Source organism: Borostomias antarcticus (assembly GCF_949987555.1).
Source record: "Borostomias antarcticus genome assembly, chromosome: 4".
NCBI classification, from domain to species: Eukaryota; Metazoa; Chordata; class Actinopteri; order Stomiiformes; family Stomiidae; genus Borostomias; species Borostomias antarcticus.
Window position 1 is genome coordinate 27502422 of NC_140237.1, and position 18662 is coordinate 27521083.

Genomic DNA, 18662 nt, shown 5'->3' on the forward strand with positions numbered 1-18662 from the left:
ACTTGCTACTAGGAATGATAAAATAAAACTCGCACTTCCTCGTCGCAAATTCGGATATGTTTCTCAGCCCCCAGTTGCTCGAATGCACTTGATATAACTAGGTAACTGTGATATAATGGTATATAGCTCGAATGCACACAGGTCGGAGGTAGGTATTTTGCCACTTGCGATTTGCCACCTCCGACCACACACGTAGGCTATGACATCATCACTCAACCTAGTCTAATGGTGCGTTCCTTTATAACCGGGAGGTGGCAAATTGCGACTTGTGCTGTAGGTTGGTTCTCTCAACTAGACAGTGTAGGCTACGCGGTATGGGTCAACATCTCCGTCTGTTTTCCTTTTTAGTGGCGTTGTCGTTGGCTTTCTCATTAAAAGCCGTGGACGTCTCCCACACACCAAGAATGATTCTGACAGGTAGGTGAACGTTTCAGAAATGATTGAGTGCAGCCTGTTACAGCATGCAAGTAGCCCTTCTCAGCACCGTTGTCGCATCCCGCTCGCTCATGCCAGATAACAGTCCTTTGCTGGTCCATTCACTTTGCCGTCAAAATAAATCGGTGTCGGTCTATTTAGGAGAGGCGCTCATATTTACAAGTGTCAGATAAACATGAAACTTCACTTACCTAAGCAAAAGGGTCTATTTTAACAAATGCTGGGTTTTGAAGCCTCACCGCTACCATTAAATAACTTATTTAGACGCTTTCTGTCCGAGTGAAATTCTTTTTCCGAGGTAGTCTTCTGTGGTGGTGGCGGAGCTTTGAAGCTTCAGAGCACGTTACACTCAGTTATAAACCATTTATAAGCTATTAGTAAATAATGAGCAAATCATGAACAAACAATTTGTATAGAGTCGTAAATTATTATTAAATCATTTATTTTTAATTTAATGATTAAATGGTAAATGGTGTGCACTTATATAGCGCTTTTCCACCTTAGCGGCACTCAAAGCGCTTTACAATGGCCTCTCATTCACCCATACACACACATTCACACACCAATGGCGGTAGCTGCCATGCAAGGTGCTAACCTGCTCATTGGGAGCAATTTGGGGTTAGGTGTCTTGCTCAAGGACACTTCGACATGTGGACAGTCGGAGCTGGGATTCGAACCACTGACCCTTCGATCATTGAACGATTATGATGAATGACTTAATTTGTATAACATTTACAAACGATTATATAAAAAGCATTATCAACATTATCAACATTGTTTGTACTTAATACTTAATAATGTTATTTAATGCGTAGGAACACATTTGTAAATGGTTTTACGAAAATATTATTTGATTAAAGATACACATATTGATTTTTTTCATGGTTAATAACATTTAGTAAGACTATAGTATAAAGCATACTTTGAGTCTTGTAACCTAACACATTTCTGAAAAAAACGTTAATAATGAACTACTAATTATCAAAAGATGTAGGCCTACTTTAACATTCATAAATTACATTATTTGTAAATTATAAGTGCAACATTTAATAATGTTATCTAAGTGTACACTAGTAACACATTTGTAGATGCTTTTCAAAATGGATATGAAAAAAACAAACATTACTGTACCTCCATTGGATAACAAATGATAAAAGATCTACACTATAAATCATTTGTAGATATGTTATTGTATGCCCTAATCTAAAATGAAGACTACTCATTATTTACAAATATCTGTTAATGTTTATACATTATTTGTGGGCTTTTTACTCATCTGTTATGAACAATCTGGCTTTTATCAACCCAACTGTTGTATTTTTTTTTAAATCTGGGTCTCATGTGATCATTCTGATCTAGTATGCGCTGTGTTTTGCTGGAGGGTGGATTTGAACCTGTGTCTCTCATGTGACAGACCTCGTCCTAACCAGCTCAAGTTAGCTTTAGTACAGGACTTTGTACTTTGGTTTAGGTATCAAAATACGCCTTATATATCCTTTATTACAGTATGTGTAAACATAATATAATAGAAAATATTTACCTATCAAAGTTTTATTACATAAATAGGGCCGTTTATTTAATTACAATACAAGAGTAGCAAAATAGGGAGAATCCTGGTTGTACTTCTTGAAGAGGTGAGTTTTGAGCCTGTGGCGAAACATGGGCAGCGACTCTGCTGTCCTGATGTTACTGGGCAGTTCGTTCCACCACTGCGGGGCCGGGACAGAAAAGAGCCGTGACGTGTCGATCGACCGCAGGGGCCTCGGGAGTGACGAGGCAGCCAGTCATCCCGAGGTAGCAGATCATAGTGGTCAGGCGTGGGGGTAGGGCGGCGATCCTAACTTTTCAGCCTACAAATTGACAACATCACCTCACCACTCTGGCATCTTAACACTGCACTCAGTCACCCATAGCATTTGTGCTTGACACAATGTGTAATCAAGTGTATACAAATATTTATGCTTATCCAATCTCAAAGCTCACAGCACGTGACTGCTATATGCTAAACTCAACCTGAGGTTGTCATTGGTTGTGGAAATCAGTCCTCAGTCCCTGACTGTGTATCATGATTAGGTCATTAATGTATCTGCCATGTATCTTAATTTTGTCCAAGAAAGGGCTGGCTGGACTGTAGATGTGTCTTTCTTCCCATAAGCCCAGGAAAGGTCCCACGTAACTTGGAGTATACTGTAGGCCGCACCCATAGCAGTCCCTTTTTCCTGGCTATAAAGATGATCCAGAAATAGCAATACATTGTTTTCAACAGTCCATTCTGTGAGTGACACAACATACCGTAGTCGCTAAGAGGCATGATGGTTTGAATTGTACATGTTTTGCTCATGTTTTCCATGTGTTTACCCCCTCAGAGGTAGCATTCAAAAGGGTAACTTTGCATGGGAATAATACACACATGGAGCTGCTCCACGGCCCAGAAGATTCCATATATGCTGCAGGAAGGCAGCTTCTCACAGTAGACTTCCGAAGTCAGTCTGTGAAGGTACATACACTGCTTTTACACACCATCCTAGTCCCATGCATTCTAAAACCCTTTATTTGTGTACATTGGATGTGTACATTGGATCTGTCGTATCCCATTAGCCAAGTTGGTGCAGTATGTTCTGTAGGATACTGTCCATTAGAAGTTATGTTTGATGACTGCGATATGGAGTTGAAGTAGAAATAGCAGGAGTGAGTGATTACAGTATGTTAGATGATTAAACACAACAGAGAAGGATGTTCTAAAGTCCTTTTTGGTATCGACCGCTTTTCAGAATCAGAGTGTGTTCGGAGAGGATCATAGCATCGGTTGTACATCACCTGTAAGTTTTAATCATGAGTGTATAGTGATTTTATATGATCTTTGAATACAGTATGTGTACAGTATACTATCAGTAGTACTTACCTTTTGTCTCTTCCTTGTTCTGTAGGATTGTCAATATAATATCACCGTGTTACATAAGAATGAAGGCACAAACGAACTTCTCATATGTGGGACCAATGGAAAGGATGGAATGTGCTGTCACATGGTACGGAGCATCAGAATTCGATTGATTTGCCAAGTACATTTTCACATATGAGGAATTAGCCTCGGCGATACTGCACATACAGTAGTGTTTGGCGGTGGCAGTCTCAAGCCAGTGAGCTCTGCAGCAAGGCACACTCCACTCTGCTCCAAACTGAGATAACCCATTTGGGAAGCACGGCAATTAGCGGTCTTACCAACATTGTCACAAGACACACTTTTCTTTGAGACAAGTTTTAACATGGGTATTAGTGTTTGTTGACATTGCTATCTCTCGGCAGAACCTATCAAGCCATCCTGCTGAGTGCCGTCGGAATGAGGAACTAAACCCACCCTATCAGAAATGGGAACCTTCTCTCCTCATAGGTGAGTTTGAACTGTCAACTTGCTACTACTAGAATGTATAATAGTAATAAAAGTATAATGTAGAACTGTTGTCCTCTCTATGACAAAACACCATTGTTCTTGCTGTGTAGGCTCTGACTTCTACACAACCAAGTCTGGAGGGCCTACCACGGGTTCTGTAGGGATCCATAGGGTTGGGAAGGTTCCAACCGGACCCGAAGGCAGTCGAACAGGTACAGTACTGTAGAGGGGGAATGAAAGATGGCCACTGCCCCTAGGAACAAATTCTCCTTTACTATGATGGAGAATATGGAGATCCTATACTGTTATGGAGAATGATATTGAGTCTTATCTCTGATGAAGGCATACTGCCGAAATGTGTCAGCCCAGCAAGAAAAAAATATAAACTGAGTCAGACGTCTTGCACTTTTATTTATTTTGGAGTGCCGCTATCCCACCTGGTGGGTTTTTTCAGCTGTTCTACCTTTCAACGTTGAGTCTTTAACCTAGTAAGGAACATGGAAAGTCAGAGACGAGCTACGAAAGCAGCTGAGTGATTTGCAATAGAAGACTCCATTCCTTGGATGGTTTAACTGCCTCCAACTAAATGTTATGTACTGTATGTTTTATTTTGGTTTGGGGTTGACACAATCTACAAAAAGGTTGTAGGAAGCGAAATGTTTTTAGGTCAATAGATCTGGAGCATACTGTATACTGTACAAAATGTGTCATGCTCACATGCTCAGTAGTGTTGACATTGCACTTTTTTTTTAGATGTTTATTTAGTTGTTCATGTTGCGGCAACACTTTTTTTATTTGCTGGCTGTTATTGAGCATAAAAACATTGACATCAAATACATTGCTAAGTGTCATACACACAATCTTATTGGTTCAAAAACAGATGGTGTTTGAACTAGAAGGCACCAATGGTTGTTATTAGGTGCACATCTTCTCCTCACACGGCCTCAGTCGGTGTGGGGTGTGTAGACTAACTAACCTCTCTGTTCCTGTCCACAGAGAAGAGGTATCTGAGTTTGGCAGTCAGCGGGCCGAGAGAGGACCGCCTGCAGGACAAACTGTATGCCTTCTACACAGAGAAGAACCTAGACCCAGACGAAGAGCTGTGGGGGCCCAGAGTCGCTCAGATCTGCCTGGTGAGCTCTGCAACCTCATACAGTATTAATTATGGGCCCTGAGCGGTGCTTTGGTTACATATTAGACACTTTTATACCAGAAAGCCTCCGGTACTTTTAGTCCCTGGGACTAGTCCCTAGAACACCCTAGTCCCTAGAACTCCCTAGTCCCTAGAACACCCTAGTCCCTAGAACTCCCTAGTCCCTAGAACACCCTAGTCCCTAGAACTCACTAGTCCCTAGAACACCCTAGTCCCTAGAACTCCCTAGTCCATAGGACTCCCTAGTCCCTAGAACACCCTAGTCCCTAGAACTCCCTAGTCCATAGGACTCCCTAGTCCCTAGAACACCCTAGTCCCTAGAACTCCCTAGTCCATAGGACTCCCTAGTCCCTAGAACTCCCCTGCGTTCACACAGTGGGGAAGCTCCTCGTACGCCGTGCACACAGGGAAGGTACAAGTGACTCGTCTGCTTATAGCCTGCTTTTATGATCACCACGATGGTGGTGGTTGGTGACATTGCGGTGTTGGTGATGGGCGTACATTTTAATGTTTTATGAATGCTTGACGTGTGCTAAACAAATTCCCCTCTGGGGCAATAAAGGTTTCAATTCAATATAGACTGCTTATAGCGTTTGGCTGTGTTTCAGGTGGTAGAGCGGGTCGTCCAATGACTGTAGGGTCGGCGGTTCGAATCCTGGCTCCTCCTGTCCACATGTCGAAGTGTCCTTGGGCAAGACACTGAACCCCAAATTCCTCCCAATTAGCTGGCTATAGCACCTTGCATGGCAGCTGCCGCCATTCGTGTGTGAATGTGTGTTGATGAATGAGAGGTCATTTTGGGGCAGGTGGAGAGAGAGCAAATAACTCATCCTTAGTTACAACAACACTGAACTAGGAAAGCAGTTCCGTGTTTAGTGGTATTTATCCAGTTTGAGAAATCCCCGCAATCGCTAAACACAGAACCAGTCATAAATATCTGGCGCCTCCAGCCCCAACGACAAAGTTCTTGAAAGTACCAGGACCCCTTCGCCACTGGGGACTTTCTGGGGGGAAATTAGTTCCCCAGTACTTTTCTTTTATCTAGAACCTGGTTTCTGCAGTGAGAACACAGCTAGTACCCCGAGGTTCCTAGTTCCTGGGGAAGTCCGAGGGTTCCTATTTAATGGGGAAGTCTGAGGGTTCCTAGTTCCTATTCTCCCTCAGCATTCTACCCTGTCATCAGGTTTTCTAGATTCAAGTTCACGCTGAGCAATTTGTGACGCACTCACTTTCATTGTAGCTTTGAAATGATTACCTTACTGTAAAGTTAATTCATCTATTCTCCATGCATGCAGTTTTATTTAGGTACTTTATCGCCATTTTCAACCAACCAACCATAAAGATTCTTCAAGTGTTACTTGCACTAATGATTGGCTAATCCATTATACTGCAAACATGCTGATTGGTTGATGGTGTCCTGTTACTAGGCAGATGTAGGGGGACCTAAGATATACCTCCAGTTCATGTGGACGTCGCAGCTGAGAGCCCAGTTGACCTGCGGGGACCCGGTGAGCCGGCAGCACTTCAGCCAGCTGGTGGATGTAGTCACTCTGAAGGCAAAGCGCTGGCAAGACACCAGGGTCTACACACTCTTCAGAAACATCTGGTAGGACTACAGAGGCCATCATGCACCACTATGCATGGCCTTAACATGTTTCTCAGTATTATGAGAAGAAGTAAGAACTAAGAACCAGTCACGGCAGCACGGGCTTAAGATTAATGTATTGATAAAACACTAAACTTTAAGCGATTTACTGATACTGCCTGGTTTATTTTAACATTAACACTGAAAGCCTAAAACCAGATTATTGGTCTTTTTGACATGGCAATGCCCGTTTTTTTTTGTCTTGTCGGTTGGCTGCTGACGTCATATCCTGTCTCTATGTTCAAAGCAGTTATTTTTAAACGTGTGATAACTAGTTGACTGATGATCTTGCTCAACTCGTTCCCTGCAGGGGCTTGAGTGCTGTGTGTGTCTACACCATGGAAGATATTGAGCGTGTCTTTAACAGCTCTGACTTAAGGGGTTACACAGGCTCAACCCTGAGCCCACGGCCTGGAGTGGTATGACATTATCCACTGTCTCAACAATACACAGTAACTTTTCTCATTTTGCCCATAGTTGCACATTCAATAGAGTAGCCCAAAGCCATATGTGACACATGAGTAATGCCTATGTGTCACTTATGGCTGCTGTATTGAATGTTCTACTGTACTGTATGTTACAGTTTCTAACCCTATCCTTCCTCTGGTAGTGTGTAGTGAACAGCAAGAATCTCAAGTCAGAGTTTCTGGATGTGGTGAGCAAGCACTCTGAGATGGTTCAACGTGTGGAAGCCAGACCTCTGATGGTCAGTCACCACCGTTACACACACATCCGCACTGACCGCGTCCCGGCTGGAGCCACGGAGAGCAAACAGCACACAGTCCTCTTCCTGTCTACAGGTCAGCAATAAAACGGCACGTCAGACGAATGGAAGGGTGTACTTTGTCACACACACACACACACACACACACACACACACACACACACACACACACACACACACACACACACACATACACACACACACACACACACACACACACACACACACACACCTTGATCCACTCATGACTCATCTGTGAGTAAAGTAAATGAGATTGTACAGGCCAAATATGCAAAGCTGATGTCATCACACAGGAACCAAGACAAGGTCAGAACTTAGTTATGAAATTATGAAAATGAGAAATTACTGTGACACTATGTCTCTTCCCCTGTGACTGTTCCCTCCCAGTGACTGGTCCCAGTTTGTCAGGGTGTGGTATCATATAACAGTACTCTTACACATAGGTTACTCATATTTTATTTTTTTATAGTGTGGGGTAATCTATTCTCAGTGGCCAGCTAGCTAGCAGAGTCATACCAAAGAGGCGAAAAATGTGCTTTAGAAAGCTGCCTCACCCTACTGAAACAGGATGTTACTAAAGGGAGAGTAATGTTGGCACTTATTGTCTGAGAAAAACGTCATGGCATCATCAAACATGAAACTGGAAGCGGTTTGTCAGGTTAGCTGGGCTGCCCTGGCTACAGTAAATAAAGGTAAAATAAAAACAAATAGAAGAACATGTCCTCTTGTCAGCCTCCACCTTCTCAGGCATCACTATTACGAGGGAGAGAGGACGATGAGGTGGAGGATTTCACCATAAACAATGATGAAAGATTGTGTTTCTTTTGTGTTCAGTGCATTAGAACTCAATGACCTGAGTCCTGGAATTTTTACCTTTGTGGACGTGCATCCATTAGATAGATAGATGTGTGTGTGTGTGTGTGTGTATATGTCTTCTAGAGAATGGGAGGATTCACAAGGTTCTGGAGGTGGCTGAGAAGACCTTCATAATTGCTGAGTATCAACCTTTCACCCAGAGAGAGCACATTCTCAATATGCTGGTACAGTCCCACACGGTGAGTCAGATACACTTATACTATCACTCACTCACTCACTCACTCACTCACTCACTCACTCACTCACTCACTCACTCACTCACTCACTCACGCACATACATGTACACACAGACACACATACACACACACACACACACACACACACACACACACACACACACACACATGGAAGCCTAGTTATAGTTGAAAGTGGGGGTGCAGAGTTGGAGAGTGGAGAAAATGTTTTTTATGTACAGAACGAATTTTGGGGCAGGAATTTCCCCTGTAGTTATCCTACACATTAAGCTGACTGATATTTCCATCACCTGTAACTCTTGGGTCCTTTGCTCATGTCTGCTGCCTCCTCTCTCTCTGTGTACTGTCACTTCACCATTCTACATTAAGGAGAGCAATACATTATGATATTAATAGACTGTACTGTACTGGTTTGGCACGTTTAGTCCCCAACATATTTTGTGATGCTATTGAAATTAGATAAACAGCTTCTCAATTCAAATCCTACCTAAATAGTAGGCTTTTCAATTCACAACATTAGCTTGCACACCAACAAGACCTGACGTTATAACCGTGGCTAACAATTCAAGCAAGCTAATGTTAGCTAAACAGTGCACAAGCTAGTTAGCGACCAGACTGTCTTTATAGCTTTGACATCAATCCAGTAAGCCAATGTCAATTTATTTAGCTTGCACACCAACACCAGACCTGACGTTAAAGCAGCGCAACGTAGGATGTGGTATTTTTGTGATTTGGCGCCCCCTACAGGTTCACTTTTACACAACCGTCGTAGAATTGTTCAGTACAGATGCACGCCTGCATTTGTGAAACCAGTCCCCATATGAGACAACAGAAAACAGTTGATAGCTGGAATAAAAGGGCCTAGTTAGTATATATATATATATATATATATATATATATATATATACGTGCATGCATCCATCCATCTCCAAATGCGGTAACTACAAATCATACAATGGTGCACTTCATGGCTCCTGACAATCCTATTGTGCGGCTAGCCAACTAGTGCTGCAATAAGTTACCTAACAAAACTAACTCAATTCCACATACATACCACACACTTTGTCAGATAGCCAACTCTAACTCAACTGTTACGCTAGCAAGCAAATGTCAGCCTAACACACGCGATGTAGTTAGTATGCATCCCCAGACATTCACGGCTAACAAAGCCAAACGTCAAGTAATTCTAACAACATAAGAGTCAGACTCAGCCTTTCATTACACTTCGTCAGCACACTAACTCGCTAACAATCAGTCTAAAAAGTTACTATACTACCAGATTGAAGTTTAGCTAGGGAACATGGTAAATGGTAAATGGACTGCACTTATATAGCGCTTTTCCATCTTAGCGGCACTCAAAGCGCTTTACAATGGCCTCTCATTCACACACACATTCACACACCAATGGCGGTAGCTGCCATGCAAGGTGCTAACCTGCTCATTGGGAGCAATTTGGCGTTAGGTTTCTTGCTCAAGGACACTTCGACATGTGAACAGTCGGAGCTGGGATTCGAACCATTGACCTTTCGATCACTGAACAATGGTGCCCCAAGCTAGCTAGATTACATGCATCCTCATACATTCACAGCTAGCACAGCCAAACATCAAGCGATTTCAACATAAGACATAGCAAGCTAGCTAGCCTATATTAGGCTAGCTAACAATAGTACAGTAGTTACAGTACAAGTTCAACAGCAAAGAGGCAGCTCTGCATCAGTCCTGCAGCCTTTCACTGTGAAGCTCCCGCCAGCAAGTAAAAGCCAGTTAGCTAGTTTGTCTTCTGGCTTGGTCTCTTTCTCTTTTTTGGGTCTGTCTTTCTGTGATGTTCCTCTTTGGTATTTCTTGACGGGGACGGGGGGGGCAGGCCATTCACCGCGCACCAGGCCACCGGGAAAACTCCCGGTGCTCCCGATGGCCAGTCCGCCCCTGACCATGATATGTATAATACTGTGATTTGTGAATTTCTAATATTATTTTAGCAATAGCCAGCGGAGGTTGGTGTGTGAAGTAATGCCGTAAAGCATTACGGATTTTCCACGAAAATAGCGCCCCGCTACACCAAACTTATTATTTCAAGAAGGAGCATTTTGGGGGAGGGGTGGGAACAAAAGAGGCAACTTTCTGCCTATTACAAGACAGTGTACCATCAAAATGATTTTGAAGCTGTTATTTTAGGGTTAAAAAATTACATTGAGCCGCTTTAAAACCTTAGCTAACAATGCAGGCGAGCTAGCTAAACCGTGTGCAAGCTAGCTTTTTAGTGTTTAGTGAGTGTCCAGACCATACATCCATGGTCCAGACCGTCTTTAAAGATACACCGAAAGGGAAGTTTGGAGAACATCTTGCTTCCGTACTTTGACGTATTTCCGCCTGAAACGGGCTGCAAGGGCGGGACATACGTTTAGATGAATTTCATTGGAACGTTATAGAGCGGGTGGGATGTTCAACACTTGAGGCTGCAGAGTAGTTGACGTTTTGATTGACAAGGTGGATGTCGTGAGATTATTGGCCTAAAATCGAAGGTACCTGGTGTCATAATTGCACGTGACCTACCGTTTTCCAGGAAGTAAGAAATTATATACTTTGATATAAGATTACAACAAAAGTAGAATTTTGTAAATTTTTTGGCATACATCGTTGAATAAGTGAACACTATGACCAATTATGTGAACCAAAATGGGACAGAATGCTTTTTTCGTTTCTGTGCGACTTAAAGATTTGACATCAGTCCAGCAAGCTAATGTTACCTGTTTTTGTTATTCGGCTTTTTAAATGTTTTTGCTGGGCAGTTTTTGAAAATGAATGGTTGTTTGCCTGTGTCTTACTCTTTTCATATCGCCTTGCTCAGCCAAGCGGCCACATAAACCTGGAAAATCTCCACAATGAAAGTTAGTAAAATTAGGTTAGTAAAATGAAATAGCGTCTGGCGCACGCATGGGGATGTTGTCTTTTCTAGGGATGCTACAAATGTCATTTTAGACTACATTGACAGATAACAATTTTTTGCACCTGCACGTGCACCGCTTGCTCTCTAGTGCAGGCGCCAGTGCGCACATGCACACACACTAAGGATGTTTTAACGCCTGCACTTTCCCGTTTATTTCCCCCCCTAATGGGGTTGTTTTGGGCAGGTGTGAACACAGTAGGCTACTCACACCCTGGCCTAGTGTTCTATTCTGTAACCTACCCTTCACATGGTGTGATATTTTGACATGAGTAGCAACGAATTCACCTCAGCTGCAGGACAGAAAGGCTTCGTTTTCATTCATAATTATGATATAATTACGACAAAAATAATAACCATACATGTTGAGATGATGAGATGATAATAGTTGTGACAATTATGATGATAAACACTGTTTTCATAGGAAAAATGCAGGGCTCTCGTATCTCTGTCCCAGTATCAAGGGACACAGACTCATTCTCAGATGACTTGCACCTGTGTTTTGTACAACACACTTTGGCCCAGATCCACAAAGTTTGGATCGCTCCTGCTAACAGCTCAATATTTTACACAGCAATTGCAATGGCAATCTGCTCCAGTTTAGCACGATATCCACAAAGGATTTTGCTCTAATGATATACCCAGGCAAACACGCCCACAAATTTGCCACCTGTGTGCAATTTATGCTCATGATTGCAATTAGCCATGTGGTAAATATTGGCTTTGTGCCAAGAAAACAATATCCACAACAATGGCAGAGAGAAAACGCAAATATAAATCTTCAGACCGATGGCTGAATGTCCTCACCGATGAGGTGCAGAGACATGCAGCCAAACTGCATCTATACCCAACTGAGAGAAATCATATTTGTGAATCCATATCTGAGAGCATTAGTGCAGTTCTCTATAATTCAGGATACAGTTTGGTTCATAATGAAAATGACAAGACTCCACTTTTTTGCAGAAAATATCAGTTCTGTTTGTTGCTGTGCTTCACAGCTGGCTGAACTTAAATCCCCATCTTTGTATGTTTCGCCCATAATATCATCCAATATCAATTCAATATCATATAAACCTCACAAGTTCTGAGGAGAGACAGAAGGAGAGAGTACGTGCTGACTGCTGCAGTTAATACCAGATTTTCAAAAGATGTATTTGCACCTGTCTAACCGCGTGGCAGTTAGCTCATAGTCTGTGGATCAGACACAAGGCTTATTTGGGTTAATTAGGCAAAGAATTGCCTAATTTACATGCTTTCAAATGAGACTGGCGCGGTTTTGCTCATCGGTGCAGTTTGCAGTACTTTTCACTTTGTGGATTGGATGCTAATTTGTCTCATGTTCAAGGGTTTTGCTGCTGCAAAAGCCGTACAATCTTTTTGTGGTTTTGGCCCTTAGTGTTCACAGTGCACAGCGACCCGTACTCAGACCACTTCCTGGGGAGATCTGAATGTGGTTCAGGTTCACTTGTTTGGAGGGCTGAGAGGGACCAAGCGCACACTGTGGCAAAGGGGTAATCAACCAAAACCCTCAAACTGCAGTGGCACACGCAAAGACCAGAGAGATGGCTTGCAATTTGTCTGTTACTTGACCCTTTAATAATAATAAAAAAACGTAAGTGTAACAACTCAAAGGTTCTCAAACAAAATCAAAACAGCATCACACGAGCTAGCTGCCCCACCTCCCCCAAGCTAGAGAGCTTGGGGTTTTTAAAAGTCCATTGGACACCCTGGCTTATTGCCAACTCAGCTCAGCTGTGGCGAGTCAGCTCTAAAATCATGGATGGTGCTGTCGCTCAGCTCTCAACCATCAGCCTCAGGGTTCAGGGGAACTGTAGTCCAGACCTCCGGCATCCATTTGGGGTGCAGAGGCAGACAATTTGGGGTTGAAATCCCTGGAGGCCCTGGGGTTGCACAACACACACACACACACACACACACACACACACACACACACACACACACACACACACACACACACACACACACACCTGTATGAACAATGAACATCCAGTTAGGGAAGTAAAATAGAGGATGTGCTCTTGTACATGACTGCTAGCTACTAGCCCCCTCCACTCAGCCAATGGCATTCCTATCTGATATTGTTGTTGTTGTTGTGTTTACAGAGGAAGCTGTATGTGAGCTCCAGCAGTGAGCTGGTGCAAGTGGACCTGGGGAGTTGTGCCCAGTATGGAGACCAGTGTGGGGACTGTATCTTGGCCAGGGACCCTTACTGTGGTTGGAACGGCACCGACTGCATTTCAGTTACAAAGTGAGACACCAAACAAACTGTGCCCTAGCCAGCCTGGCTGCTGTGGCTTCCTGCTTGACTTCCTTATCTAGATACAAATTCTGAGAAGTAATGAGAACGGAAGTACAGTAAGTGCTAACCACGAAGCGTACTGTAAATGCTTTAGACCATTTACTATAAAACTTCACCAACATAGACGGAAGACAAGAAGATGTATCCAATGTCAACAGCATACATGCTGGCAAGTTATATATGCTCTTAAGTTCCCGTTTTCCCAGACAGGATTTCGTCAGCACACACACACAAACACCTCAACAAAATTTAAGTCAAACTACAAATCATGCCGTGTAGGATGCAGCGTTTCTAGTTTTCCTGTACTAAATACAGTACATACTTACTGTCAATCTCCCCACCAGCTCCTAATAAGAGATACGTGTGATCCTTTTATTTCCCCCTTATATATTTCAGGCTAGATGGATTCAAGAACGTTGTCAAAAAAGAACAATGAACAGTTTCATATGTATTATTGCGGGCTGAGATCGCTCATGGCTCAAACTCATGACGTTTACTTGTCCTTTTACAGTAACACAAAACAAGATGTGAACAACGGGAATATTAATGTGTGTGGACCAAAACAACATCCTTCAAAAAAAGGTATTGTGTACTGCATGTGTTGGTTCTGTATTGCATGCTGATGTATTGGTTCTGTATTGCATGCTGATGTATTGGTTCTGTATTGCATGCTGATGTATTGGTTCTGTATTGCATGCTGATGTATTGGTTCTGTATTGCATGCTGCTAGTGTTGACCCTAGTTACACCTCTCACAAAAAACCTACTGTATGTTATGAGAGGTTGTCAGTGAGCAGACCTGTCTCCAGAGCTGTGCGGACATGCAAAGCACAATGTAAATCAATCAGCTGCCTGGTAGCAATGGGAGGCTGAAACATTTTACTCACGATGTGCCTCTTGCCTCCTATGCATCCATCACTTAATATTCTCTCTTTATTCATGTGAATTTAAGCTTGTATTCGGTGCTAGAACTGACCCAAACAGGATTTCATTGTTTTTCTCTCCTTAGTTTCAACAAACCCAGCTGAAGGCAGGATCTCAGTTCCCCTGAACTCAAAACACTTCCTCCATTGCCCAACTCCATCCAGCCATGCAGAGTACAGCTGGCAGCACAATGGCACCTCAGTGCCATGCTTCCCTGTTGAGCGGCAGTGCCTGCTGCTGATAGATAGCATGGGCCCCGGCCAGGATGGTGTCTACGAGTGTGTGTCCACAGAGAGAGGATATCGCAAGACCCTGGCGCTGTACACGCTGTACACCCTGAAGGGTGGCACTCTTAGGTTAGTATCATGCCAGCTGGCATGGGTTTTTTTTGTAGTCATACTGGTGCAGACGCTGACCTGCTAGGCTACACCTTCAGGCTTGTGTGGCGTCGGCAACAACATGTTACCGATATGTTACAATAACAGAGCCCCAAAAGTCCTGCTGAAAAACTGAATTGCCTAAACATTCATTTTGAAGATGTCAAAATAGAGAAACCATCGGGACCTTTTAAGAGAGTGTTAATCCCCTCCGTTTATGAGACTCGGGCTGAGGAGGCTTACTGCATGCAATATGGGCCCTTCAGCGGGTTCATTAAACGCTCTGGGCCCCGGCCAAATTGTAAATGTTCTAGTGCTTTTCTAGCGACTGGTTCAGCTAAGTTGGATCAGCGTCAACGATGTTGGTCCCCTCCCCATCTGCCCCTCTTACTCCTCTCATCTGCTCCTCTCATTTCTCCCACTTCTGGCCCACTTCTGGACCCTTCTTCCCCATCTGTATGTTGGCTCGAGTTTTGGAAAAGATAACCTTTAATTTATTTGGTTGTCCAGAGCTTTTTCTCTGAGATGCCATGCTTTCTCTGAGGTGCCATGCTCAAGTTATTGATTTTAGAGTGCAAACTCAAATATTAATCAAATATTTAAATATTTTATGTATAAATAAGCCAGCATGCCTCCGTGCTTGTGCTCTCACGCAGGCTCCCAAACACAAATGATTATAGATTTCTGAATTAATGGATATTTGACACTATTTTGGGCATTTAAATTGTAATTATTTTCTTTGGGGGGGGGGGGGTCTTTTTGGCGACAACCCCCACAAGACCCCTCCAAAATAAATAAATAAATAAATAAATAAAATGACAAAAATAACATTGAATATCCAATTTTCCGTAAATCAATAATCATTTGTGTTTAGGAGCCTGTCACATTAAAGGCTGTTGATGTGTTTTTGTATTGTTGTAGATTTTTAAAGGAGTAGTAAAGGGAAAAATCATGTTTAGCCCTGTTTTAAGGTTACTTATGATCATATACAAGATGAAAAAGTTGACAAAACTAGCACTTTTGAGAAAGTCTGATAATTGCTCTACCACCGTTTTGGTCATACAATGGATGTGGGTGGGCACCGTGAAAAATCATTAAAAAAAAACATGTTAAATTCTCAATTGTATATGATCATAAGTAACCTTAAAACAGGGCTTAACATGATTTTTCCCTTTACTACTCCTTTAAATACTGTATAAAGGGCACCATCCCAAATGAGACCTTAATCTAAATGGGTTCCCCAATAATTCCCCCTGTCTCATAATCCATCTATGGGCATCAGAAATTTCTGAAATGAGGTTGTCTTTATGCATGTAATTAAGATCTACTTGGCAGCTACTGTATATATGTATGCCCTTATCTATAAAAGAAACAGAACTTGGATAAGTGTTTAGGAGCAACCGACTACTCTCACGCAATGCCACTTTGACAATGTTGCACTCTCACACCTATGTGCCCTCGTCTTTCACATTTCTCACGTATGGATGGATGTTAGAACGTATGTATGTCAGTGGCGGCTGGTGACTCAAAAAACTGAGGAGGACAGGAGGAAGAGAGGCGAACCGCCCATGGGCTCCGGGGGGCACTTTCCCTCAGTCAGTTATTATTTAAAATATCAGCTTTAAAGTCAATTTTAGCATAAGAAAAAACTGAATAACACTTTCTTTAACTACATGCAGCATTTATTTGTCATATTCATGATAAAATACTACAAAACAACAATAAAACATTGTAAGCAATAGTTGTTATAATGGATTGTACTCTAATCTAAAGAGAGAAAATAATTGATATTGGTGAGGTGCTGGAGAGGTTAGGTGATATATGAAAAATGTTTTTGATTAGGGGACACTGCAAGTGTGCTGGCTCTCAAACAGTTTGTTGGCAAATAGATTTGACAACTGGACAATAGAATACGTTGCACAGCAAATGCAGTATCCAACAGTTCGCTCATGGCTAGCTAGCAATGGGATTAGCTCATTTGGGTTGCTGTCAAAGCTGTCACTCTTATGTTGCTATAGCCTACAATTATCAGAACAATATGAACATTCAGTTGAAAGTTTTCCATCCACCCATCCATCACTGGATGAGGAATAAGCACCGCAAAGCGATCAATTCTCACGCAAGCAGGAGCCAGGCTGTGGATTTCTCCGATCCGGTGTTGCGACCCAGTCTCTTAATGTTTTGGACGAGTCGCCGACAGTTTGCGCCTCCAGCCAATCTGGGCTCCTGCCTATGCCGTAGCCTGACGTGCACCTCGTAGCTAACGTTACCGGCTATAGCCAGCCAGTGGAACTGTCGTGTTCGGCCGGCTCTAGCTCAAAAAGTATTTATGTCAGCTTAGATATTTAGATGGCTAGAATCAAGACAAATAGACGAACAGTTTGATGTATAATATGTCCCATAATACTTTTGGATGTATTATATTATGGAGCTACGAACACAAAAAAAGTCTCCAATGGCACAGGGAAGAGAAACACAGACATCAACGCTGACCCAATCGGCCTTCACTGTGGTAAATCTGGAATCTGGAATGTGATTGGACTAACAAAATGTCAATATCTGAATCCTGTTCAGACAGGGCCGGAGTACTGTCCAGCGTTTTGGCCAATCACAAATTAGCAAGAAAAAAGGCATTACATTGATTTAAGAGAAAAGAACCCGCCCTAAGGGAGGCTAGCCTCCCTTCCATAGATATCTATGGGTCCTCCAGCTGCATGTTATAGATGTCACTGTTGGAGCTTTAGAATTTCAATAATGGGTTTTTATCCATAGGGAAAACCTGCTTTACTGTATGAACAAAACTGAGATAATATTAATTATGAATAAATAAATTCATATATTTATATTTTAATTCCTCTCTTCTTTCCAAAAACTGAGGAGGACTGTCCTCCCCTGCCTCAGTGGACGAGCCTCCACTGATGTATGTATATGTATGTATGTGTGTGTGTGTGTGTGTGTGTGTGTGGTGTGTGTATGGATGTAGTACTCATTTTTTTTGTTAGTCAAATGAGTGTACTATGTTACTCGTTGCATGTGAGCTGTGTTGCAAGCATTGCTGACAATAAAGTGCTATCGTATCGTATGCAATACGTACAGTATAGAATGTGCTACCTCAGGCCTCTCGACAGCACATGAGACATATCCTGTTATTTTCAAGTCACATTTGAAGAAGTTTTATAAAATAGACTTGTGTTCTTAAATGTATGTTCAAAACATTGCCGTCCAATATTTAATATCATTACCTTTAAATGCAAGGGCGGGGATATTGTCGATTGCATTTTTCAAAATCTTTAAAATTATTTCCTAACACCGTGTCCTAACTGCTTGCGACGCGAGCAACAGAATGCAACATCGCATGCTTGCTGTCCTAACTGAAACCGTTAAATTTCCTGTTCTGTTACGTCATTTGTCTATATTCCCAACGGAAGACAGTTAAAGAACGAACGTCTGTCTGACAGGAGGAAAATAGGAACAGGGCGAGCGTCAAAAGGGCAGTTAAAACGTCGCGCCGCTTCGCGCTGCGTCGCTCGCGTCCAGTTAGGACATAACAATAGAAAAACAAAGCAATGGAACGCATTTTGTAGCTGACGCTCGCTCGCGCCGCGTGTAGTTAGGACACGGTGTAAGTCTAACAGGAAATGACAAACCACATACTGCTCCTT

General features: G+C 42.6%; 1 protein-coding gene across 1 annotated transcript in view; it reads left to right on the forward strand.

The window, feature by feature from the left end:
• Nucleotides 1-404: 404 nt before the first annotated feature.
• The window catches only part of LOC311308453 (semaphorin-7A), a gene marked incomplete at both ends in the record, with an annotated part of 26882 nt that continues 8624 nt past the window's right edge, over nucleotides 405-18662 (forward strand). The window contains 10 exons of the mRNA XM_084437412.1: nucleotides 405-417; nucleotides 3934-4035; nucleotides 4820-4956; nucleotides 5353-5388; nucleotides 6404-6582; nucleotides 6932-7040; nucleotides 7232-7327; nucleotides 13504-13649; nucleotides 14212-14282; nucleotides 14709-14979. Of these exons, the coding sequence (XP_084293538.1) occupies nucleotides 405-417; nucleotides 3934-4035; nucleotides 4820-4956; nucleotides 5353-5388; nucleotides 6404-6582; nucleotides 6932-7040; nucleotides 7232-7327; nucleotides 13504-13649; nucleotides 14212-14282; nucleotides 14709-14979 (1160 nt within the window). The remainder of the gene's footprint in view (nucleotides 418-3933; nucleotides 4036-4819; nucleotides 4957-5352; nucleotides 5389-6403; nucleotides 6583-6931; nucleotides 7041-7231; nucleotides 7328-13503; nucleotides 13650-14211; nucleotides 14283-14708; nucleotides 14980-18662) is intronic.